General features: G+C 43.3%; 1 protein-coding gene across 2 annotated transcripts in view; it reads right to left on the reverse strand.

Annotated features, from left to right (window-relative positions):
• CDK13 (cyclin dependent kinase 13) overlaps positions 1-12,369 on the reverse strand; it is a 137,407-nt gene extending 125,038 nt beyond the window's left edge. For both annotated transcript variants that reach the window (XM_015133682.3, XM_015133681.3), the window contains exon 1: positions 10,295-12,369. In XM_015133682.3, coding sequence (XP_014989168.1) covers positions 10,295-11,505 — 1,211 coding nt within the window. In that variant the 5' untranslated portion in view covers positions 11,506-12,369. The remainder of the gene's footprint in view (positions 1-10,294) is intronic.
• Positions 12,370-25,353: the final 12,984 nt, after the last annotated feature.

Here is a 25,353-nt window from a genome sequence, read left to right on the forward strand (position 1 = left end):
ATGGTATGGAGGTTCCTCAAAAAAGTAAAAACAGGATTACCACATGATCCCACTTCTGGGTATATACCGAAAGAAACTGCAATCAGTATGCGTAGGAGATGTCTCCACTCCCATGTTCATTGCAACATTATTCACAATAGTTCAGATATGGAAGCAATCTAGGTGTCCATCATTAGATGAACGGATTAATTTTTTTAATGTGGTTCAGGTTTGTTTTTTGTTTTGTTTTGTTTCTGAGAAAGGGTCTCACTCTGTTGCCCAGGCTGGAGTGCAGTGGCACGGCTCAATCTCAGCTCACTGTAGCCTTTACCTCCAGGGCTCATGCGATTCTCCCAGTTCTGCCTCACAAATATCTGGGACTACAGGTACATGCCACCATGCTGGGCTAATTTTTCTGTATTTATAAAGAAGGGATTTCATCACGTTGCCCAGACCAGTCTCAAACTCCTGAGCTCAAGCGATCTGCCTGCCTTGGGCTCCCAAGGTACTAGGATAACAGGCCTGCGCCACCGCACTCAGCTCAGCTTTAAAAAAGAAGTAAATTATGTCATTTGTGACAGGAAAATAAATACTGCATGATCTCACTTATATATGGAATCTAGAAAATTCAAACTCATAGAACCAGGGAGTAGAATGGTGGTTACCAGGGTCTAGGGGAGAGGAGTGTATAGGGAAAGGGAGATGCTGATCAAAAGACACAAAGTTTCAGATAGACAGAAGGAATAAATTTTAGTGATCTATTGCGCAGAATGGTGACTACAATAACGCACTGCATATTCTGATATTGACAAAAGAGTAGTTTTTTTGTTTGTTTTGAAACAGAGTCTTGCTTTGTGCCCAGGCTGGAGTGTCATGGCAAGATCTTGGCTTGCTGCAACCTCTGCCTCCCAGGGTCAAGCTATTCTGCTGCCTCAGCCTCCCGAGTAGTTGGGGTCTACAGGCACACGCCACCGTGCCTGGCTATGTTTTGTGTTTTTAGTAGAGACGGGGTTTTGCCATGTTAGCCAGGCTGGTCTTGAACTCCTGACCTCAAGTAATCCACCCACCTTGGCCTTCCAAAGTGCTCGGATTACAGACGTGAGCCACTGTGCCTGACCAGAGAGTAGATTTTAAATGTTTTCTTCAATGGCTGCTTGGAGCTGTGTTAAAAAAGAAAATTATTTTTAAAATGTTTTCACCACCAAAATAGCATGTATGTGATGTGATGGATTTCTTAATTATCTTGATTAAGCCCTCCACAGGTAAACACCAAAATATCACACACATAAATTTATATAATTATTTGTCAATAAAAAATAAATTGGCCAGGTGCAGTGGCTCACACCTGTAATCCCCACACTTTAAGAGGCCAAGGTGGACAGATCACCTGAGGTCAGGAGTTCGAGACCAGCCTGGCCAACATGGCAAAACCCCATCTCTACTAAAAGTACAAAAATTAGCCAGGCATGGTGGCGGGCACCTGTAATCCCAGCTACTCAGGAGGCTGAGGCAGGAGAACAGCTTGAACCTAGGAGGCATAGGTTGCAGTGAGCCAAGATCACACCACTGCACTACAGCCTGGGCAACAAGTGAGACGCCATATCAAAAATAAATAAATAAAGAAATAATTTAAAAAGTATTTCATTCTGTAAGTATCTTACAGAAAGAAAAAATCAAATGAAAGTGGTATTTTAAATCTGAATGCAGAGAACAGGAGGAGCTTAAAGAGAAATCCAAAAGCAAGCAGAACTAACAACAAAGCATTCCAAGACTAACGTATAGACCAAAAGACCACTGAAAAAAAAAAAAGAAAAAACTTTACAGAACAAGAAGTTCATTACAATTATGGAGGGAGAAGATGTAAGTACTACTAAAGTTTGACACTAGATACCTGGGAGAAACTACTGCCACTTAAAACACACATGTGCACACACACACAGAGACCAATCAAAAACCTAGTCTTAAAACAAAACATTACATAAATAAGGTTAAAAGATAAAAGACAAGCTCATGAAAAATACTTGCTAATGCCACCAAAAAAAAAAAAAATTAGTAGCTATAACACACAAGTAGCTCTTACAATTTAAAAAAAAAAAATGAATCAAGAAATTAGAACATCTGGCCAGGCACAGTGGCTCACACCTGTAATCTCTGCACTTTGAAAGGCCAAGGCAGGCAGATTACCTGAGCTTAGGAGTTTGAGACCAGCCTTGGCAACATGGTGAAACCCCGTCTCTACCAAAAATAAAAAAATTAGCTGGGCATGGTGGCATGCATCTGTGATCCCAGCTACTCGGGAGGCTGAGGTGAGATATCACTTGAGCCGGGAGGTGGAGGTTGCAGTGAGGAGAGATGGTGCCACTGTACTCCAGCCTGGGTGAGAGTGAGACCTGGTCTCAATTAAAAAAAAAAAAAGAAAGAGGCCAGGCGCGGTGGCTCATGCCTGTAATCCCAGCACTTTGGGAGGCCAAGACAGGTGGATCACCTGAGGTTGGGAGTTTGAGACCAGCCTGATCAACATGGAGAAACCTCGTCTCTACTAAAAATACAAAATTAGCTGGGCGTGGTAGCGCATGCCTGTAATCCCAGGTACTCTGGAGGCTAAGGAAGGAGAACCGCTTGAACCCGGGAGGCAGAGGTTACAGTGAGCCGAGATGGAGCCATTGCACTCCTGCCTGGGCAACAAGAGCAAAAAAACTCGGTCTCAAAAAAAAAAAAAAAAAGAAAGAAAGAAATTAAAATATCCAGTAAACAGATGAAAATATACTAAACCGTATTAAATATCAAAGTGCAAATAAAACAATAATGATTCCAGGCACCAATAGTGGCTCACAACTGTAATTCCAGCACTTTGGGAGGCCAAAGTGAACCGATCACTTGAGATCAGGAGTTCAAGACCAGCCTGGCGAACATGGCAAAACCCCATCTCTACTAAAAATACAAAACAACAACAACAAAAAAAAAACAATAATCGAGTATGTGACAACTCCAAGTGTTGGTGAGACTCAGGAAATGCGTACTCCCACACTGCTGGGAAATGTAAATTTGTAAAAGCCTTCTGAAAGGCATTTTGAAAGTGTATCGATGTTTCACATGTATATACCATCTTTGCCTCAACAATTTTACCCCTGGGAAATTCAATCTAAAGAAGATAATGAAACAAATGCACAAAAAATATATTTGCTTTAGATACACACACACAGCAAAAATTAAAAAAAAAAAAAAGACTAAGAATTTATCAAAGTGGATTCAGCCAAACAATGTATGCTATATCCATACAACAGAATACTACGAGCTACTAATAAAGATGATATACTGTACTACGGAGTACAGGCTCCAAGACAGTATTGATACATGTTCCCACTTATGTAAAAAAGTCTAGAAGAATGTTTATCAAAATGTCATGAATGATCATCTCATCAGGTAGCTGGCTTAAGAGGCCTTTTTATCTCTTATACTTTTCTGTACTAACTGAAAATTTCTACCATTAGCCTCTATTATGTTTGCAAACAGATGAAAAATAATAAAGAGCAGTATCAGAAAAAAAAAGACTCTAAAAAAGGTGAAATAATTTTATGTTAGATAAATTGAGTTTGGAATGCCTACTAAATATCCCAGTGAAAGTGCCCCTATGCAACTGAAAATGCAAACAGAAAAGCGGGGAGGCATGTAGATCATTTACCATTTTCGGTTCCTCTCACTAACCTTCTCATTTCCGTTTTATTTACATTCCAGTTTTACCTATATTTATCCTCTAACGTACATCAATTTTATTTTCGAAATACATGAAAAACACTAGGTTCTTCCACAATTTAAATATGCAGGAATTAAAGGAACAAAATCACTGCAAACAAGTAATGCTTCTGATTCTGGCTTGGTACTTCTGCTTCCAACACCCACTTTAAAGCTTATAAATTTATAGAAAACAAAGCCAACCAAAACCAAAATAACAACAACAAAATGATATTCACAAAGTCCAAAATAAAGGAAAAAATTAAAATTACCTTATATGTGAATATTAAGCAACATTCACTTTCAACTGGTTTTTCAAAAATAGCTACAATTTTTCAGAGTCGGGAAATGAAAGTTTGACATAATGTCTGCTGAGAAAATTGTCCGTTTAAAGATTAATTCAAACTCACCAAGAATTTATCTTGATCAGCACAACAGAGAGCAAATATAAACATTAGGTCTGAATTTATTCCATTCACACTAAAGTGAGTCCCAGCATCCTCTACTCATTCTAATAAAGTAGAAGCTAGAAGGAAGTTCTTAAATTCCCTCCTTATAAATCGAAACAATTACCTGCCCTATCCTAGAGTATGAGAGTATGTGTAAACCAAAATACCAAGCAAGTTTAGAGATGTAACTGGCATCTGTGCAGACTGGTTTATACTAATCTATAGAGGGAAAAAATGTATTTAAATTAAACCACCAATAAATAAGCTCTGTAATTTTCCTCTAGGAGCTTACAATCTAGCAGGGAAAACACAAAAGTAGCCAGTCAACCAAGCAGATATTAAACACAATTTTTTAAAGTTCTATAACAAAGATAAAGTGCTGTGGGGCACAGGAAAAAAAATTAACTTTTATCTAGATGAATGGAAAAAGGTCTCAAGATAGTGGGATTTAAGGCTGGACACACTGGCTCATGCCTGTAATCCCAACACTTTGGGAGGCAAGGACAAGAGGATTGTTTGACCCCAGGAGACCAGCCTGAGCAACATAGTGAGACACCACCTCTACCAAGAAAACACACACACACACACAACGGGGATTTTTTATCTGAGTTTTAAATGCAAAGCTGGAGATGAAGAGCAAAAGACAGTTTAGAGTGTCTCATCATTTAAGCTAAGAGAACAGCAAGTATAAAAATAGAAATTAAAAATGTCTCTGAAAATAGAATTCTGATAGAATGGAGTCAGATCATAAAAGGCATTAACTGATGATGCATTAGGACGTTTAGAGTTGGCCATGCACAGTTGCTCATGCCTGTAATCCCAACACTTTGGGAGGCCCAGGTGGGAGGATTGTCTGAGGACAGGAGTTCAAGACAAATCAGAGCAACATGGTAAAACTCATCGCTACAAAAAAATACAAAAAGTAGCCAGGCATGGTGGCGTGAACCTGTAATCCCAGCTACTCGGGAGGCTGAAGCAGGAGGATCCTCTGAGCCCAGGAGTTCGAAGCTGCTGTAAACCATGATGGCATCATCGCACTCCAGGCTGGGCAACTGAGCTAGACGCTACCCCTTCAAACAAAAAAGTTTAGGTTTATTTGAATAATAATTCTAATATAATGGGAGTGACATGAGCTAAACAAAGACATTAACTCTCCTCATAAAGAATGAACTGAGAAGAATGGATGAAATGAGAAGACTGGTAACAGTAACAGGAAGTCTAGCTAATTAACCTGAAAGGGTGATAGAAATGCAAAGAAATAAATATTAGTGAGAGTGGAAAAGAAATATGATAAGGACTGAGTAGATGTAAATATCAGGTAAAGTTTGGTCAGAGAAGGAGCAAAACACAAGGCCATCACTTTGAAATGAAAATAATGATTACAGCTCTGGAAATTTAAGACAGTTGACCTAAACTTCCATTCCCTTCTGAGAGTTTCTGCATTTGTTCTAATATCCTATTTTTTGACACTTTTTAAAAGCATTTTAAGAATTCCATTCACCTAGGGATTTTCATGACTTATTTCTATTAAGTATATATTAAATCAGTGGCATATTTTTTGAGTTTCTTTTTTCATTATAGAATATCTTCATTTCATATACTTCTGAACCATAGTTTTCAGGACAAAACACTAAAAAATCCATAACAGAGGGACCACATATAGTAATAATTTTACTTATTTATATTTGGAGTCCACCCATCTTTTTCAGATTCTTAGGTTCTTGTTATCATTCCATAATGAATGCTTCTGGACTTCTTGGTGGAATGGAACTTCCATAGGTTTAGAGAAAGAACAGAACATACGTAGTAATTTCTTGCACAGATTTTAATCTGACATCAGTAACTTCAGCTCAAAATAATTCGGGAAAACCAACACCAATAAACTAAAAGTAATTAATGTCTTCAAGAAATGTTTTTAGCCAATCTTTGTAAAGACAAAGTAGAAAAAAATCCACAAGATTTAAACCCAATTGTTCATAAAAACTATGAATAAACACAAATAAGCTGAAAGACTCTTTAGAAGATTCGTCTTTTAAAATCCTCAAAATGCTGAAAAAATGGCCAAGGAACAGAAATTGACACATAAGTACCCAAACAGAAGCTGATTTTTCACCAGAACAGGTCATTATGTGAGGTGGCCAGCGCCCCTGAATGCCAACTGAAGTTCAATGATGCATATGCTTTAAGTGGTAAGTGGCCCATGTACTTTAATGAATAGACTGCTGTTAGAATTTTTCGTATTAGGCCAGGCGCGGTGGCTCAAGCCTGTAATCCCAGCACTTTGGGAGGCCAAGACGGGCGGATCACGAGGTCGGGAGACCGAGACCATCCTGGCTAACACGGTGAAACCCCGTCTCTACTAAAAAATACAAAAAACTAGCCGGGCGAGGTGGCGGGTGCCTGTAGTCCCAGCTACTCGGGAGGCTGAGGCAGGAGAATGGCGTAAACCCGGGAGGTGAAGCTTGCAGTGAGCCGAGATCCGGCCACTGCACTCCAGCCTGGGCGACAGAGCAAGACTCCGTCTCAAAAAAAAAAAAGAATTCTTCATATTGTAATCAAAATCCACCTTCATATTGTAACCAAAATCCATGCTCTTTAATATTAAGAGCATGTACTTTCAAATCAGTCCAGGGTTTCAATCCAAGCTGACCTTGGAACAAATCACTTAACTTTTTAGAGCTCCCGTTTCCCAATCCATCAATGGAAATGTTTCCAACTATCACATGGATTTTGGTGGTCAATGTATGTTAAATATTTATCAACGCCTGGCATACAGTAAAACACTACAAAAAGTACCCTCCCTTCTTTTCAATACACCCTCACATTTATTATAGGGCCAATCAGCAAGATTATGTGACCTTCCACACCCCAACAGTCAAGTAGTAAAGAAAATATGACAAACAGATCATACAGGGGAAAAAGTAAAGGTAAGAGGGAACTGACGAAAAGAAACGCATGAGCTGAGGACTGAAGATTCAAATGAAGACAAAGAACAAGTTGTGAAGCAGAAGTCACTAAAATGAAAAGGATTTATTTATCTGACATCAAAAAAAGCTTCAGCCTGGGTACGGAGGCTCACACTTGTAATCCCAGGACTTTGGGAGGCTGCTGCAGGTGGATCATTTGAGCCCAGGAGTTTGACACCAGCCTGGGCAACATGGTGAAACTCTATCTCTATTTTCAGCTTATTTAAAATTGTTTTTCATCTTCATACCATGATTTCAATACTATTTTGAATGTGTATGCATTTCCTTAAAAATATCGACACTGACAATTCATTAATATGTAAGTTCTGCGTAGGCTGGGAAAAGATTACACTGTTTCTTACAGCATTACACATGGTCTATATTAAATATTTGACTGAAGTTTGTAATACAGGCCCACATTAGTATTTTTTATGTTCAGGAAACTCCAGCATCCCTTCATTTACCTATTCAACATTTATTAAGAGAGTACTTGTGCCAGATACAGTGCTGAGCACTGGAAACACAATGGTGGACAAGACAGGCCAGTTGCCTTCATGGAACTCACAGCAGTCCATTCATTAAAGAACATGGGCCACTTACCACAAGTAATACATTCTGAAAATAAATAAAACTTTCTGCATTCATCTGTACAAGTGAGTTCAATTAACTGTCCCCAAAAAGTAACGACACATTTACTATACTTTAAAATCTTAAGATTTTCCAATCAACTATTTTAGCTATTAATTCTGGGCCCCATGTTTTCAGCTAGACATTTGACAAACTAGATATAATGTGAAAAATCTGAAAACCATACGAGTTTTTTAAGCCTAGAAGACTCAGAAATCATCACAACTGTCTTTACATTTTAAAGGGTTAGCATACACGTGTGCTCTGTACCATTCCAAAAGGTTAAACTTGGAGCAATGGATAGAAGTGGCATGAAGGTGGATTTTGGTTACAAAATGAATTCTAACAATTTGAGATATTGAATAACTCAACCACCTTAAATATTTCTGTGAGACTGCATGTTTTAAAAAGATAAATTTTCATTTAATCCTTGAAATAATCCAGAAAAACAAGTGTTTCCCTGTTACAGTTTAGGAAACTGAGTCTTCAAGGATCTTGCTAAAAAATCAAGTCCCAAATCTAGTGGAACAGGCTGCCTCAAAGCAATGTGCTTCCCACCTCCAGATGTATTTAAGGCACACACCAAATGGCCATCTATCAGGAATGTTAGCCAAGATACCCTAAAGTTCCTTCCAAATTCAACCCTTTAGAAATACCGCTGGTCAATATAAACACCATGAAAAGATTCTGTGTTGAATGGTCCTCCAGAATGCAAGCTCCATGAGGGCAGTAACTTTTTCTTCCGTGCTACATCCCAATACCTAAAACAGTATATGGCATACAATACAGGGTCAAAAAATACTTGCTAAATATGAATAGTCCTAGTCATACATACCACAATTATATATTTCATATATATATAAAATACATGCCACTATTATACAATAAAGGACCTCGCTGAAGTAACCAGCAACTAAAAAGCCTAAGTATAAAATCCATTCTTAAAATTGCATCAAGCACTTTAAATTGTTCAGGTCCTGAAATTTCAACCAACCAGTTTGCAAAACAAATTCAACTGCAAAAACTGCAAACCTTCTGGCAAAGTATTCTAGTTAAAAGCAAAATACAAACTCTTACAAGATATAATGGCTAATTTTGATGAATGAGTTTTTCAATTCTTCACTAAGGCATCAACTACCATTTTAAGTGTGCTTCAACACTCTTTAAAAGAGTGAAGCAATTTATACAACTCTTTTAGCTTAAAGACAAACTCACGCTCAGATCTCTACAAACATCACACCTTCACATTTACTATGCCGATGCTTCAAAATGGTCTGCTAATTTTGCAGATGCATATTCGTATTATGTTGAGATTCCATATAATCCATACTTAGGGGTACCGTATATCCACTTGCCGTTACTGAAACCCAATAGGAAAAACTGATACAAATGTCATTTTGCAATACTCTAAACTATAAGGCCTGGAATGTCCAAATATCTCAAGGAATATAAGAACCCATAAAACACTCGAAAGTTGTTTTTAATGCACTTTGCTTAGTGGATAAGTATATTTTAAGGCATATTTTTTAAAAAGAATATTTTATAACAAAAAAGGCAAGAAAGCTACCTAAAAGTTTTACTCCAATTTCACTAAATTAAATTACACCTTTTGAAGATTTCTGGACAAAGAATCTGATATCTAAAGGTATAGTTACATTGTGTTTTTATCCTTCCGGCATATCTAAGAAAAAAAACAGTCGACTTAGCTTTTAAACTAAGCAGTTGCAGGCTTATAATAGTATAAAAATGTACTCAGCCATTCACTTGGTTACACTAGGTTACACTACCCAGATTTATAATGTTATTAGCAACTGGGTGTCATCACAAACCAACAAAGAAACCACAATCTTGTCATTTTTTCTGCTTTCTATAATTATGACTTTGAAAGATCAGGTAAAAACTACCCCACACAAGAATATCACTAAATAGATACCTTCCTTATCTCTTCAGTATTCAGAACTATCAGCTTCCACCTAAGCTTTTTTCACATACTAAAAGAATAATAAACTTTACAGAAAGGCTGCTTCTCCCATCTCTGTAATCATCATAAGAAACATGTGCAATCCACATCGAACTCTGACATCAGCACCTGATTCTTATTCCCCTGTACAATACTAGATCCTAAGCTGCAGTACATTCTTAAATCCCCAACAATGAAACCTCTTCACAGAACTTTCGAAATTTAAACGACTTAAACCACCTCTGGGTTTACCCAAATTGTACCAGAAACGCAAAGAGCAATTGAGAGAAACCTGTTAACACATTAATGCAACAAGTCTGAAACTTTGAATTCTTCCTTAGAAATCTTCCCTGCCACAGTTAGGAGAAAAGTTCCGTTCACCCAGTTGCTTTGTCCCTTCGACCCCCTAAAAAAGTGTCACGCGCGCGAAAACGCCTACCCTTCCTGGGAGGCTCAGGCAGTGTTGTCTCGTCTCGGTGGTGGACCTTAATGGTTTTGAGGACCCAGGCACCACTTTCCCTTCCTCCTGGGGATCTGGCTAGAGCAGCCAAAGTACACACGGGCAGAACGACGGGACTCACCTGAGCACAGGGCTGTAGGGACTGCGAGAACGGCGCCAGCTGCTGCTGCTGTAGGGACTAGGGGACACGTCGCCGCCCCGCTCGTAGGAGCTGTGGCGGCTGTAGCTGGGGGAGCGGCGGCGGCTGTAGGGGCTCGGGGAGCGCGGCAGCCGCCGAGAATAGGGGCTGCTGCCACCTCCTGCCGGGCTGGGGGACTTGCGGCTCCTCAGGCTCTGAGAGGCCCTATGGGACACCGGGCTGTCGTCCCGGCCTCCCAGCGGGCTGAGGGACCGCCGCCGCCTATAGGCCTTGGGCTCGGTCTTGTCCTCTCGGTAGGCCTTGGGCGGTTCCTTATAGGCCGAAGGCGGCTCCTTGGACGTTTTAGTCCGGCTGCGGTGGGCCTTCGAGTCCCGGTCCTTGCGGCTGCTACTGCTGCTGGACGTGGCCGAGGCGCTTTTCCGGCGGCCGCCGCTGCTGCTGCTGCTGCCGCTCTTGGCGGCCTCGGCCCGCTCCTCGCCGCTGTGGCTGTGGCGGCTGCGGGACTTGGAGGCCTCGCTGCCACCGCGCTGTCCATCTCGCCGCCGGTGCTCGCGGTGGCGCTCCTTGCTGCGGCCACTGCTGCTGCGGCGGTCCCGGCGGGGCCTGCGCTCCGACCCCTCCCCGCGCCGCTGGGTGCCGGAGGAGGAGGCCGGACTCCCGCCGCTGCCCCCCGTTCCCCCGGCAGCCGTCGCCGCCGTTGCCGCGCTGGCCCCCCCCAGCAGCAGCCCCTGCTCGGACTGGGAGCTCACATCCTCGTATTCCACCAGCGGGGTCACACCCCCGCCGCTACTAGCACCGCCACCGCCGTCCTGCTGCGGCTGGGGCAGCGAGAAGACCCGACGCTTCTCCGCCTCCTGCCCGGCGCGGGGCCCGCGGCGCCGCTTCTGCCGCCCTCCTGCGCGCCTCTTGCCTCTCGCCAGCCGCTTGACCTCCAGAGGGGGGCCCGGGCTGAAGCAAGAGGAGGAGGCCGCGGCGGCGGCGGCTGCGGCGGCGGCCGTGCCGGGAGCAGCCAGGAAGAGCAGAGGCGGCGGGGGCGGCGGCGGTTGCAGGAGCTGCGGCTGCAGGAGCGGCAACAGCAGCGGCGGCTGCTGAGGGGACAGGAATCGCCTCCGCTTGCGGCGTTCCTCCAACTTCTTCTCCGCCCAACTCAGGCCCCCGCCTCCCCCCAGCGCCGTGTCCGAGCTGCTCGGCATCGCCTAGAGCCAGCCGCAGAGCGCGGCGCGGGTGCGGCCTCCTCCCGGGTCAGATCCTGGCCATCTCCCCCGCCGGAAACGGGAGCGGCGGCGGAGGGACACCGAGCACCAGGACCGGCCGGGAGACGCGCCACGATAATCCGGGTCGGGACTCGGGTCCCAGGGTTCCAGGTCACAGTGGGGTACGCAGCGGCCTCCGGGCCTCAGAGAAGCAAGAATCCGGGCGGCGGAGCTCCCGATCGCGCTCGTCGTCCTATACCTCGGCAGCGAAAACACCAGATGCGCCGGGCGCTGACCTGCGGGGGAGTCCCGAGTCCTCCAAGTGCCCCCGGGGGTGGGGGAGCGGCCTCGGCCGCGCTCTCGGCTCGGGCAGCGCAACGCGGAAGTACCACCTTCGTCGTCGCTTCACTCCATCGCGCCCTGACGTTGGGTGCGAGTTCAGGGGAGGGGAGTGGGCGAGACAACAACACGCCTCCCCCGCCTCCTCTTCGGCGTCGACGTCGTCCTCCTGTGGTGGCGGCGACACACCGCAGGCGCCTCGGAAGTGGCCTGGGCCTGACAACAACTCCCAGCCTAGAGCCTCGCGCACTCTGCGGCCCGCGGGGTTGGGCAGCGGGGCGGGGCGAGGCGGGGGCGACCGGGCTGCGGCTCTCGGTTGGGGCAGCGGGTGTGCGGGGCTGGGCGGGGGGCTATTTCCGGGGAGATGGGGGCGGGGGCGTTTCTGAGTCTGTGGCGGTGACTATGGGCCCTGACTTTCTTCTTCTTTCGCCGCCACAGCCGCGAGCAGAGGTGGCGGAGCTACCCCTTTCCTCCGCTCCCCCCCTCCACGAGGAGGCTCCTGATGTGCGCGGCCGGCCCCGGCTCGCTCCTCCCCTTCCCTCTCCGCTCCTCGTCAGGAGGAGGGAGAGCCACGGGACTTGCTGGTTGGGCCCTAACCTCCGCAACCCCTCCTCCTCGCCACGGTCTTTTCGGCTTTTTCCCCTCAGCCCTGACGTACGACCGGGAGCGCGCCCGGACGTCACGCTCAGAGAAAGCCGAAGATGAGAGGTGGCCGGGACAAGAGAGGCGGGAACAAAGTTGCCGCGCACTGGCGTGCTCGCTCCCGCCAGGGGCCGGCGGGCCGCACCGGAAGTGACATGTGTAGAAACCGCTCGGCTTCCGGCGAGGGTGGGACTCGATGTGAAGAAGGGTTAAAGAAAGGAGAGGATTTGTGCGCCGCCCACTGCTGTTGCTTGAGACTCTCCCCGTGGTGGCGCGGCCGTCGTGCCTGTTGCTTGCGTCCAGCGCGCAGAGCCGGTTCCGGCCCTCTGCAGATGCCGCACTGCCTGCCTGGTGAGCGAAAGGTCACAGTGAGAACAAGTGTGTGTGGAGACTGCGAGGGAAATAATGCTGTTGGTCAGGCCTTCTGGGCTAGGCAGTCACCCCGTAGTCTACCTTCACTCAGGCCCTGGGAGTGGAACAACTGCGAAAGGAGAGAAGACACCCCGCGAAACAGGGCGGAGATGGCCTTGGTTTAACTTGTCTAACGGACACCAAAGTTCGAGGCCCCATCTCTCTTTTTTTTTTTTTTTCTTTTTTTTGGAGACTTGAGTTTCGCTCTCGTTGCCCAGGCTGGAGTGCAATGATGCAATCTCGGCTCACCGCAACCTCCGTGAGGCACCTTCTTATCCTAAAAAACAGACTTGGGAATCACAGCTCAAGCTTCGGTAACACTATTTACTTTAAAATAAAAATTTTTTAAGCTTTAAATCAATGCAGGGAATAAGTGAAATGTTAAAAGGAACTACTGAAAATTCCATAACTTCTCAGGAGCCTTGAAACCAAAACATCTTGTGCGAATGCGGAGTGCCCTCTTAGTACTTCACCCCCTTTCACCTTAATATCTACACCTCTGGGGTTGCCAAACATAGCCATATAGTGACCTCACATCCCATTTCTTGCCTTAGAATTGCCCTTCAGTTACAGACTGAGCACTTGGGATGGTTAGATTAAAATCTAAATGGCTTATTGACTTTTGGAATGGTTGGAAACTCAAGCTAAGGCGGCGCGGTGGCACACGCCTGTCGTCCCAGCTACTCCAGAGGCTGAGGCAGGAGGATCTCTGGAACTCAAGAGTTCGAGGCTGGAGTGAGCTATGACCGTGCCACAGCACCCCATACTGGGCAATCGGCAGGGTGAGGCCCTGCCTCTAATAAAAAGCCGTCTGTTTAATGACTACCTGTAGTCACCCCTTTGAAAATTTATTTGTTCAGATCATCAGTTGGTTTAGTTCTTAAACACTTGGTATCTATCCATCATTCATACCTTAGTGTAAATTATTTTAATCAGTTTGACATCACAGTATCACAGACTGGACTGATTCAAGCTAAGATCAGACTTCACTGACCGAGTACAAAGGATGTTGGTTTGCTGAAGGGTAAAGGAGGAGGCAAAGGAATAGGTAATCTTAGAGCATGTCCCAGGAGGGCAGGCCTGGGTGGGTCACACCATGGGACGGGCATTGAGAAACTGAATAGAAAAATAGGGGCAGAGTTTTTAAAACAAATTTCTCGTTGACAGTATTGTTGAGTGAAGGTCCTGTAGCCAGCCTCCTACCAAAGACTGTTTAGCAAGTGGCTTTTTCAGAAACATGTAGGATCAACTTGTTCCATCATCCTACGTTAAATAGACTGGAATAACAGAACAAAGAGAGCAAATAAGAGGTTTAGCTTGCAGCTCCCCACATGTACAAACAGTTCCACTTGAGAATGTCATCTTCTATCATATACTTTCAAACAAAAGTTGATCCATAGTAAATGGATAATTCCCATGGGTAAGTGTATTAAATGGAGAAGAAGAAAAAGGAAAAGTAAATGGATAGTTCCCAATTCAGGCTGCAAACAAAAAACATGTACTAAAATATTTTTACTGTGGTTCTACCACCCACATGTTTCCTCAAAGATTCTACCTTTGGTGGGGGAGGTTGAATGAACATTTTGAGCTCTCCAAAGATACCCGCCCACGTGGTTGGAAACACTAATAACTAAAAGGATTCAAACTCCAAAAAATGGGAACGACCTTTGAATTAGAAGTCGTCTGTGTCTATAAGCCTGTCTGCTTGCCTGAATATTCAAGAGATTTGAAATTGCCATTTGAGAGTATATTTTTGTTTATTACTGCTTGTGTGTGGGGGGGAGGGGTTGGTGTTTTGTTTTTGTTTTTGTTTTTTTTGAGACAGAGTTTCACTCTTGTCGCCTAGGCTGGAGTGCAGTGGTGCAATCGTGGCTCACTGCAACCTCCACCCTAAGGTTCAAGCGATTCTCCTGCCTCAGCCTCCGGAGTAGCTGGGATTACAGTGGCCCGCCACGATGCCGGGCTAATTTTTTGTATTTTTAGTAGAAACGGGGTTTCGTCATGTTGGGCAGGCTGGTCTCAATCGCCTGACCTCAGGTGATCCACCGGCCTCGGCCTCCCAAAGTGTTGGGATGACAGACGTGAGTCACTGCGCCCGGCCCCGGACTCATCTTTTATGCAGTTCAGAGGCCCACAGTGTTGGCACTTTTTTCAGAAGTGCAATATTGCTTCTATGTGTTGGGGAGTGGGAATTCTTGCTGGTTCAGTAAAGCTGAAGGATACGTATTTATAAAACGGTAATGGTGGAGTAAACTTTTAGCTGTCTTCCTACATGGATTTTCCCTTGATTACATAAGTAACAGTATCCTGGGTTTGATGGGGGTAAATGTGCCTAGCTAAAAACTACATCTTCCAGTATTCCTTACAGATGAGACGTGATCATTGGCTCCTGCCGATGAAGGGAAGTAGAAGTTGTTGGACGAAGCTTCTGGAAATGATTCTTAGAAAATGGAAGATCAGGGCCGGGCTGGGGCAGGAGAATCGCTTGGGACTAAAAGCGCACGCCACCATGCCTGGGTCTCAAAGTGTGTGCCACCATGCCTAGCTAATTTTTGTATTTTCAGTAGAGACGGGGCTTCACCATATTAGCCAGGCTGCTCCTGAACTCCTGGCCTCAACTGATCTGCCCTCCTCCGCCTCCCAAAGTGCTGGGATTACAGGCATGAGCCACCGTGCCTGGCCTGGAATAAATTGTTGTTGTTGTTATTGTTGCTCTGTTGCCCAGGCTGCAGTGCAGTGGCGTGATCTTGGCTCACTGCAACCTCCACCTGCCGGGTTCAAGCAATTCTCCTGCCTGAGCCTCCCAAGTAGCTGGGATTACAGATGTGCGCCATCACGCCTGGCTCGTTTTTGTATTTTTAGTAGAGACGGGATTTCACCCTGTTGGTCAGGCTGGTCTTGAATTCCTGACCTCAAGTGATCTGGCTGCCTCAGCCTCCCAAAGTGCTAGGATTGTAGGTGTGAGCCACCGCACCCGGCCAAATGTTTTTTATTCTTTAATTTTACAAAAATGTTTAGGTACTCTTAGGAGATAAATATTCGTGAATATTTGGAAGTTCAACTAGACAACAAAAGTATTTCAAGTTACTGATTACATCAACAAATTTGAGAGAAACAAGCGTGAACAATTCATCTATGTTTTGTTAAAATTTCTCTTGAGTCATTAACATCTTAAAATATAATACTGATGATGACATAGGTTACAGGAAATCATTTCTACCAGAACTGTTTTTTTTTTTTTTTGGAGACAAAGTCTCGCTCTTGTCTCCCAGGCTGGAGTGCGATGGTGTGATCTCAGCTCACTGCAACCTCTGCCTCCCAGCTTCAAGCGATTCTCCTGCCTCAGCCCCCCAAGTAGCTGGGATTACAGGCTCCTGCCACCACGCCCAGCTAGTTTTGGTATTTTTAGTAGAGACAGGGTTTCACCATGTTGACCAGGCTGGTCTCGAACTCCTGACCTCAGATGATCCACCCGCCTTAGCCTCTAAAGTGCTGGGATTATAGGTGTGAGCCACTGCTCCCGACCCATTTCTACCAGAACTTTTTAACTGGCAATGTTAATCTTATTTTGTGTACAGAACATTACAAAAAAAGTATAAAAATCAGCATTTAAGAATTGATTCACTCTTACATTTATGGACTGTTGATTTTCAACAAGGTGCCAGGACAATTCAATGGGGAAGAATAGACTTTTCAACAAGTAATACCAGGACAACTGGGTATCCACATGCAAAAGAAAAAAGCTGGATGCCAACCTCATACCATATTAAAAAAAAAAAAAAATCAAAATGAGCCAAAAGCACATGTGACAAAAGGAAAAATAGATAAACTGGATTTCATCCAAATTACAATTCAAGACAGGCAGATTGAGCCCAGGAATTGGAGACCAAACTGGATAACATGGCCAAAACCCATCTCTACTAAAAATACAAAATTTAGCCAGGTGTGGTGGCACACACCTGTAATCCCAGCTACTCTGAAGAGTGAGGCAGGAGAATCACTTGAATCGAGGAGGCAGAGGTTGCAGTGAGCCAAGATCCCACCTCTGTACTCCAGCCTGGGCGACAGAGTGAGACACGTTCTCAAAAACAACAACAACAACAAAGAAAAACCGATCCTATATTTCACATTTGCCAAGAGGATAGATCTTAAGTGTTATCAGAAAAAGAAAAAAAAGTTCAGCTGGGCACAATGGCTCATGCCTTTAATCCCAGCACTTTGGGAGGCTGAGACGGGTGATCACCTGAGGTCAGAAGTTCAAGACCAGCCTGGTGAAACCCCGTCTCTACTACTAATACAAAAATTAGCCAGATGTGGTGGCGCACACCTGTAATCCCAGCTACTTGGGAGGCTGAGGAACGAGAATCACTGGAACTCGGAAGGCAGAGGTTGCAGTGAGCAGAGATCGCACCACTGTACTCCAGCCTGGGTGACAGAGCGAGACTCTGTCAAAAAAAAAAAAAAATTTTGAAGGACCTAAACAGACATTTTTCCAAAGAAGCTATACAAGTGACCAAAAAGCACATGAAAAGATGTCCAGTGTCATTATCCACTAGGGAAATTCGAATCAAAACCACAGGAGATACCATTTCAAACACCAGAACCAGCCTGGGCAACATGGTGAAACCTCGGCTCTAGAAAAATAAAAAAATTAGCTGGGTGTGGTGGTGCACACCTGTAGTCCCAGCTACTTGAGAGACTGAGGCATGAGAATCGCTTGAACCTGGGAGGCGGAGGTTGCAGTGAGCCGAGATCGTGCCACTGTACTCCAGCTTGGGTGACAGAGCGAAACCCTGTCTCAAATATAGATAAATAAAACAAAATTAAAAACACCAGTATGACTATAATCAATAGACAAGTTTTGTTGAGGATGTGGAGAAATTGGAGCTTTCATACATTGCTGGTGGAAGTGTAAAAATGGGGCAGCCACTTTTTAAAAATGTAAATGTTTATTTATTATTGCTTAATATTCAACTTTTGTTGATTAAATATTATGAGAAAATCTTCTCTCAAAATGTCTTTTGTGCTTTTTGCTTTGTTTATTTATTTATTTTGAGACAGAGTCAGTCTCTATCACCCAGAGTGGAGTGCAGTGGGGCAATCTGGACTCACTGCAACCTCTGCTTCCCAGGTTCAAGCGATTCTCCCGCCTCAGCCTCCTGAGTAGCGAGGATCACAGGCGTTCCACCACACCCAGCTAATTTTTGTATTTTTGGTAGGGATGGCGTTTCACCATGTTGGCCAGGCTGGTCTCAAACTCTTGACCTCAAGTGATCCATCCACCTCGGCCTCCCAAAGTGCTGGGATTACAGGTGTGAGCCACCACGCCAAGCTGGGTGTTGCCCCTTTGGAAAACAATTTGGCAGTTCCTCTAAATGCTAAACATATAATTACCGTATGACCCAGCAATTTCACTGCTAGGCATATTAGCCAAAAGATATGAAAACGTATGCTCTCACAACATGTCATGATAGGTAAAAAATGGAAACAACCCAAATGTTCATCAACTGATGAACAGATAAAGCAAAATGTGGCATAGCCATACAATGGAATATTATTCAGCAGTAAAAAGGAATGCATTTCTAATACATGCTACAACATGGATGAACCTTGAAGCCATTAGCTAAGTGAAAGAAGCCTTAGTTTCTCTCTCATAATCATCACCTGAAGCACAAAATAGATGATATTATTATCATTTAACAGATAAGAAAAGTAAAGATCAAAGAGATTGAGTAGCCTATAGCCACATAAACAATAATGTGAAGCAAATTTTAACCTCAAAACATTCTAAACACAAATAAAACTATTTTTTTTAAGTGTCTGATACAGTTTTGCTGTGTCCCCATTCAAATCTCAACTTGAATTCTATCTCCCAGAATTCCCACATGTTGTGGGAGGTACCCAGGGGGTGATAATTGAATCATGGGGGCCAGTCTTTCCCATGCTATTCTCTTGATAGTGAATAAGTTTCACAAAATCTAATGAGTTTATTAGGGATAATAAGAAATGCCTCTTCTTCATTTTCTCTTGCCACCGCCATGTAAGAAGTGTCTTTTGCCCCAAGTCATGTGGAACTGTAAGTCCAATTAAACCTCTTTTTCTTCCCAGTCTCGGGCATGCCTTTATCAGCAGCATGAAAATGGACTAATACAGTGTCAAAGTATTGATCTATAGCTCTTTTCCTTTGTGGTGTCCTCAGTAACCACACAGATGCTTTTCATCTTTCCTTTTCCCTCTCTTTGTTCCTGGCCTTCTTCTTATTGTCCTGGGCATAGCTAAAAATTACTGGTGGAATTCAAGGGATTTAAAAATTAAAATCTTAGGTCAGGCACAGTGGCTCACACCTGTAATATCAGCACTTTGGGAGGTCAATCCCAGCACTTTGGGAGACCAAAGTGGGTGAATCACTTGAGCCCAGGAGTTCGAGACCAGCCTGGGCAACATGGCAAACCCCTATCTCTACCAAAAAAAAAAAAAATACAAAAATTACCTGGGCATGTTGGCTCACACCTGTATTCCCAGCTACTCAGGAGGCTGAAGTGGGAGATCACCTGAGGCCCAGGAGGCAGAGGTTGCAGTGGACTGAGATTGCACCACTGCATGCCAGCCTGAGTGACAGAGTGAGATCCCGTCTCAAAATAAAATTTTAAAAAAAAAATCTTAAAAATTAACTCAATCCCCTGACCCTCACTTTTTATGATGTAAACTGAGATTTACACAAATCTATGTCTTGTCCAAGATCCTACTGCTACTTGTAAAAGAAACCTGGTTTATTTTGCCTTCCAGCTAGATCCATGATTTTCAGATTTACTAGTGGTACTCAAAGATGTTCTAAGGAATAAATAGGTTGGGAAACTTTTAAGGAAGTGAGTTTTTAGATCCTCAACTTGTATACTTCTAAAATTGATCTAGGCCAGGCACAGTGACTCACAGCTATAATCCCAACACTTTGAGAGGCAGAGGTGAGAGAATTGCTTGAGACCAGGAGTTTGAGACCAGCAAGACCCTATCTCTACAAAAAATAAAACAAGTAACATGGCACGGTGGCACGTGCCTGTAGTCCCAGCTACCCAGGAGGCTGAGGTGGGAGGATTACTTGAGCTTAGCAGTTCAAGGCTGCAGTAAGCCATGACTGCGCCACTGCACTCCAACAGGGTCACAGAGGAATACCACATATCTAAAATAAAATTAAAATTTTAAATAAATACATAAAATAAAATCGATCTGCCCGTGGTCAAGGTGTCTTTTTTTTTTTTTTTTTTTTGGTGAGACAGAGTCTCACTGTCACCCAGCTGGAGTGCAATGGCACAATCTCAGCTCATTGCAACCTCCGCCTCCCAGGTTCAAGCAATTCTTGTGCCTCAGCCTTCCAAGCAGCTGGGATTACAGGCGCCTGCCACCACACCTGGCTAATTTTTGTATTTTTAGTAGAGACAGGCTTTCACCATGTTGGTCAGGCTGTTCTCGAACTCCTGACCTCAAGTGATCCACCCGCCTCAGCTTCCCAAAGTGCTGGGATTATAGGTATAAGCCACCATGCCTGGCCTCAAGGTGTCTTGCTGGGTCTCTTTCCCTCATTTTACCAAAAGAAGACATATTTTCTTTCTTTCTTTTTGTTCTTTTGAAACAGGGGTCTTGCTCTGTCACCCAGGCTGCAGTGCAGTGGCGTGATCATGAATCACTGTAGCCTCAATCTTCCAAGGCTCAGGTGATCTCCTGCCTCAGCCCCAAGAAGCTGAAACTACAGGTGTGTGCCATGCTACTCAGCTAATTTTTGCCTTTTTAGTAGAGACAGGGGTTTTGTTGCCCAGGCTGATTTCAAACTCCTCCTGTACTCGAACTCCTGGGCTCAAGAATCCACCCACCTCAGCCTCCCAAAGTGCTGGGATTACAGGCATGAGCCACCTGCAGCTGACGCCACTTTCACGCATTCTGTAATCATAATGGTGCATTGCCCAAAGGTGTAAGAACAAAGACAAACAAAGGAAGCCACAGTTCAAAACACTGGTATGAGGAAGCAATTTTTAATCAAGGCAATCTGTCTCATTGTAGCAGTAAGTACTAATCTTCCATGGACATATGAGCTTATGGTGCATGGCACGTTGACTAATGTTTAAAAATTATTTATCAAAATACAAAATGTATTTGCTGTTTTAATCAATATTAGTGATAATTAAAATTAAGGCTTAATCGAGAATAAAATTTTTTTTCTCCAGCCATAGAAAATGGGGAAAAGAAAAAAAATTTTTTTCACTCATAAGTGTCAATTTAATACACATTTTTATAGCAGGATGTATGATAGAGTAGTCAGAAAAAGAGTCGGAAGCCAAAAAGTAATTACCATATTGTATTATGATAAAATTATGTGAGGGAAGTAGAATGGAAATAACAAGTCAAAGAAAAAGAGGAACAATGTAAAATTCTGCTTACTAAAGATGATGCATTATTTCTGAAAGAATGATAGTGGATATCAAATTGCTATAGTTTGAATATTTTCCATACATAAACGCAAGTGATTTAGTTTTACTTATACAATGACAGAAAATTGTATCGTTAGTAACTATTTAAATTTATAATAAAAAATCTTAAATGTCAACTTAAAAATGTACAAAGATACAGGCTTCCAAGATTATTTTAGGAAATACAAGCAAAAAATCTGAAGGCCACTCTCATAGGTAATCCTCTGTGAAACATTGGTAAATCATAGTAAATCCATTACCATTATAGAAAAAAATTCTCAATAAACCTGTCTACTATTTTTTTTTTTTTGAGACAGAGTCTCTCTCTTGTTGCCCAGGCTGGCACATGCCCAGGTGGCATGATCTTGGCTCACTGCAACCTCTGCCTCCAGGGTTCAAGCTATTCTCCTGCCTCAGCCTCCTGAGTAGCTGGGATTACAGGCATGCACCACCACGCCTGGCTAATTTTTGTATTTTTAGTAGAGACAGGGTTTCACCATGTTGGCCAGGCTGGTCTCAAACTCCTGACCTCAAGTGATCTGCCCGCCTCAGCCTCCCAAAGTGATGGGATAACAGATGTGAGCCACTGTACTCGGCTTGCTATTTATTTATTTATTTATTTATTTGGAGACAGAGTCTTGTTCTGTTGCCCAGGCTGGAGTGTAGTGGTGCAATCTCGGCTCACTGCAACCTCTGCTTCCCAGATTTAAGCGATTCTCCTGCCTCAGCCTCCCAAGTAGCTGGGATTACAGGCATGTGCCTTCAAGTCCAGCTAATTTTTGTATTTTCAGTAGAGACATGGTTTCCCCGTGTTGACCAGGTTAGTCTCGAACTCCTGACCTCAGGTGATCTGCCAGCCTCAACCTCCCAAAGTGCTGGGATTACAGGCGTGAACCACTGCGCCTGACCTGTCTGCTAATTTTCAGCCCAGTATTATCATTTTCACACATAAAGGAAAGCACATTATCATTGTTCCAAAAAAAAAAAAAAAGCAAAAATCAATTACTTTGGCTGGGTGTGGTGGCTCATACCTGTAATCCCAGCACTTTGGGAGGCTGCAGCGGGAGGATTGATTGAACCCAGGAGTTTGAGACCAACCTGGACAACAGAGAGAGATCCCATCTCTGTAAAAAACAAGATAAAAATTTTAGAAAAATCAATAGGACAGGCACGGTGGCTCACGCCTGTAATCCCAGCACTTTGGGAGGCTGAGGCAGGTGGATCACTTGAGGTCAAGAGTTCGAGACCAGCCTGGCCAACATGGTGAAACCCCATCTCTATTAAAAATACAAAAAAAAAAAAAAATTAGCCAGGCGTAGTGGCGCGCACCTGTGATCCCAGCTACTCAGGAGGCTGAGGCAGCAGAATCACTTGAACTCAGGAGGCGGAGGTTGCAGTGAGCTGAGATGGTGCCACTGCACTCCAGCCCGGGCAATAGAGTGAGACTCCATCTAAAAAAAAGAAGTAAAATAAAAATAAATCAATGACTTTGAAGTCATGACAGATCAGAGATTTTTGCTCCCACTCCTGAATTTCACAATCTTTTCTTACACAATTTCCCCAGGCCCGCAGGTACCAGATAGCTACCTACTGAGGCTTCTGCTTGAAAGCCTTCAATTGCTTCTAACTGCTTATAGGAAAAAATGCTAACACCCTTATGTGACTCACAATACTTGGCATAATCTGAGTCCCACTTATTGCTCCAGATTCAAGTCTCTACCTGCTTAAATTTACTCTGCACTTCAGAAAAACAGAGCTTTTTTCTCATTTTTGAAAGGTACTGCTCTTCTCAACTCTGGGCCATCACATGGCATTTTCCCTCTATTTGGAATTCTCACTCCCACCTCCTACCTCACAACTAGGTGTCATTTTTATATATTTTCAGATCTTAATTTAGATATCACTTGAAGCTTTATCTGACACCCCCCGCCCCATCACTACCATCATTGAGGCTGGAGTAAATGCTCCTTTGTGTTTCTGGTGAATAGCATCCTTCTCCATCATGCCTGTGTTTCAATCATCTCCTTCCTTGTCTGTATCTTCCAAAAGACTGTGGGTTCCAAGACAGTAGAAACAGTGCCTATTACTCAGCATCATATTCTTAGTCACCATCATATTCTATTTAATCACCATCATATTCTTAAGCTCTGCTACAATATACAGTAGGTGTTTAATGAATATTAGGAAAATTAATGAATGAATTGACTGATTTTCATTATTAAAGTATTTCCATGAAATACTTTTATGGAAAGTAAATGGCTACTCTAACAATCTTAAGGGAAAAACAAATTTATTGGAAGGGTGTTATCAAGGGCTAACAAACTGACAGGAATCTATAATACTAGGCTTGAAAAATGGGTAGAGACCTAGGTGGTTCCAGAAGCCAAGAAGCTACAAGATTTTAGCAATAGCCTGGGAAGAACACAGCCACCATCATTGTAGGGCACTTTTAGGATTCATCCTTAGTGCCCTTGGAGATAATCTCCCTACTGCTGTGAATTAAATATCATCTCCCCTTTGTCTTTGTGTTATCTGGTCAAGAATCAATGTTCTGGAAAAATGATCATTGGCTAAGCCTAGATCACATGCCCATGCATAGGCTGCTGGAGAGGGGAGCCTCAGGATATGTCCTCTAATGCCTCCAGAGTGGGAAGAAGGGCATTACCAAGACAGTGGGGAATTCTCTCACATAGGAAGGAAGGGTTGGATATAGTACAGCTAAGAAAGTACAGCTGTTAGTTACAGCTGTCTAGAACTAAAGCAAAATATGTGTCCCCACACAGAAGCAGCTTGTTTTGGTGCCATGTGTATATGCAGGGCTTCTAGAATGGCTCAAAAAGTAGTAAAAAACACAGTGTAATGTTTTTGGAGATACTCTTAAAGAAGCATAATTTTCATTCTGTCATCAAAAGGAATACTCAGTAATTCAGATATAGTTATAAGTGTCTACATTTAACTTAATGAAGTGTTCAGTTAAAGATAGAGAAATTACAAAATAGACTTTATTAACTGAAAAGAAGCTAAGATATTTTGAGTTGCATTATGGAAAAGTTATTTAGCGCTCCAATCTCAATTATAGCACACCATTTCATCTTTGTGTGGAAATGGCCAAGAGCCTAGAAACTCAAGGGACTTTGAGAATCACTCAACAAATGTTTAAATGTTTGTATGAATTGTGAGGAAACTTTCTTGTAATCAATATTTGATGAGAATCTACGAATTCAGGCTTGCAAAAACAAGATTAAGTGTTTTTCCCAGGTATGGAAGAAATGAACCATATAAGAAAAAAAAAAAAAAAAAAAGACCCAGTGTAAACCTGAAGAACCAGGAATGAAAAAGAAGTGTTTATCCACATAAAAACGTGAACGTAAATGTTTATAGCAGCTTTATTCATAAGTGCTGACATTTGGAAGCAACCAAGATGTCCTTCAAAAAAGTGATAAACAAACTGAGGCACATCCATGTAATGAAATATTATTCAGTGATACAAAGAATTTAGTTATCAAGCCACAAAAAGATATGGAGGGCTGGGTGCTGTGGCTCACGCCTGTAATCTCAGCACTTTGGGAAGATAGACAGGAGGATCACTTGAGGTCAGGAGTTCAAGATCAGCCTGGCTAACATGGTGAAACCCTGTCTCTACTAAAAATATAGGAAAAAAAAAAAAAAAAAGATGGAGGAACCTCATGTGCATATTGCTAAGTAAAAGAAGCCAATTTGAAAAGTCGATATGACATTCTGGAATAGGCAAAACCATGGAGGCAGTAAAAAGATCAGAGATTGCAGAGGTTCAGGGAGGAAGGAAAGAAGGATGGATGGATAGAGAAAGAGATATGTTTAAGGAAGCAAAACTGTTCTATATGATACTGTGAAGACGAACACCTGTTACCATACCACTGCCAACACCCATATAAGGTAAGACACAAAGAATGAACCCTAATGTAAACTATGATCTTTAGTTAGGAACTGTGTATCAGTTTTGGCTTATTAATTATAC

The sequence above is a fragment of the Macaca mulatta genome, chromosome 3, assembly GCF_049350105.2.
Source record: "Macaca mulatta isolate MMU2019108-1 chromosome 3, T2T-MMU8v2.0, whole genome shotgun sequence".
Classification (NCBI taxonomy): Eukaryota; Metazoa; Chordata; class Mammalia; order Primates; family Cercopithecidae; genus Macaca; species Macaca mulatta.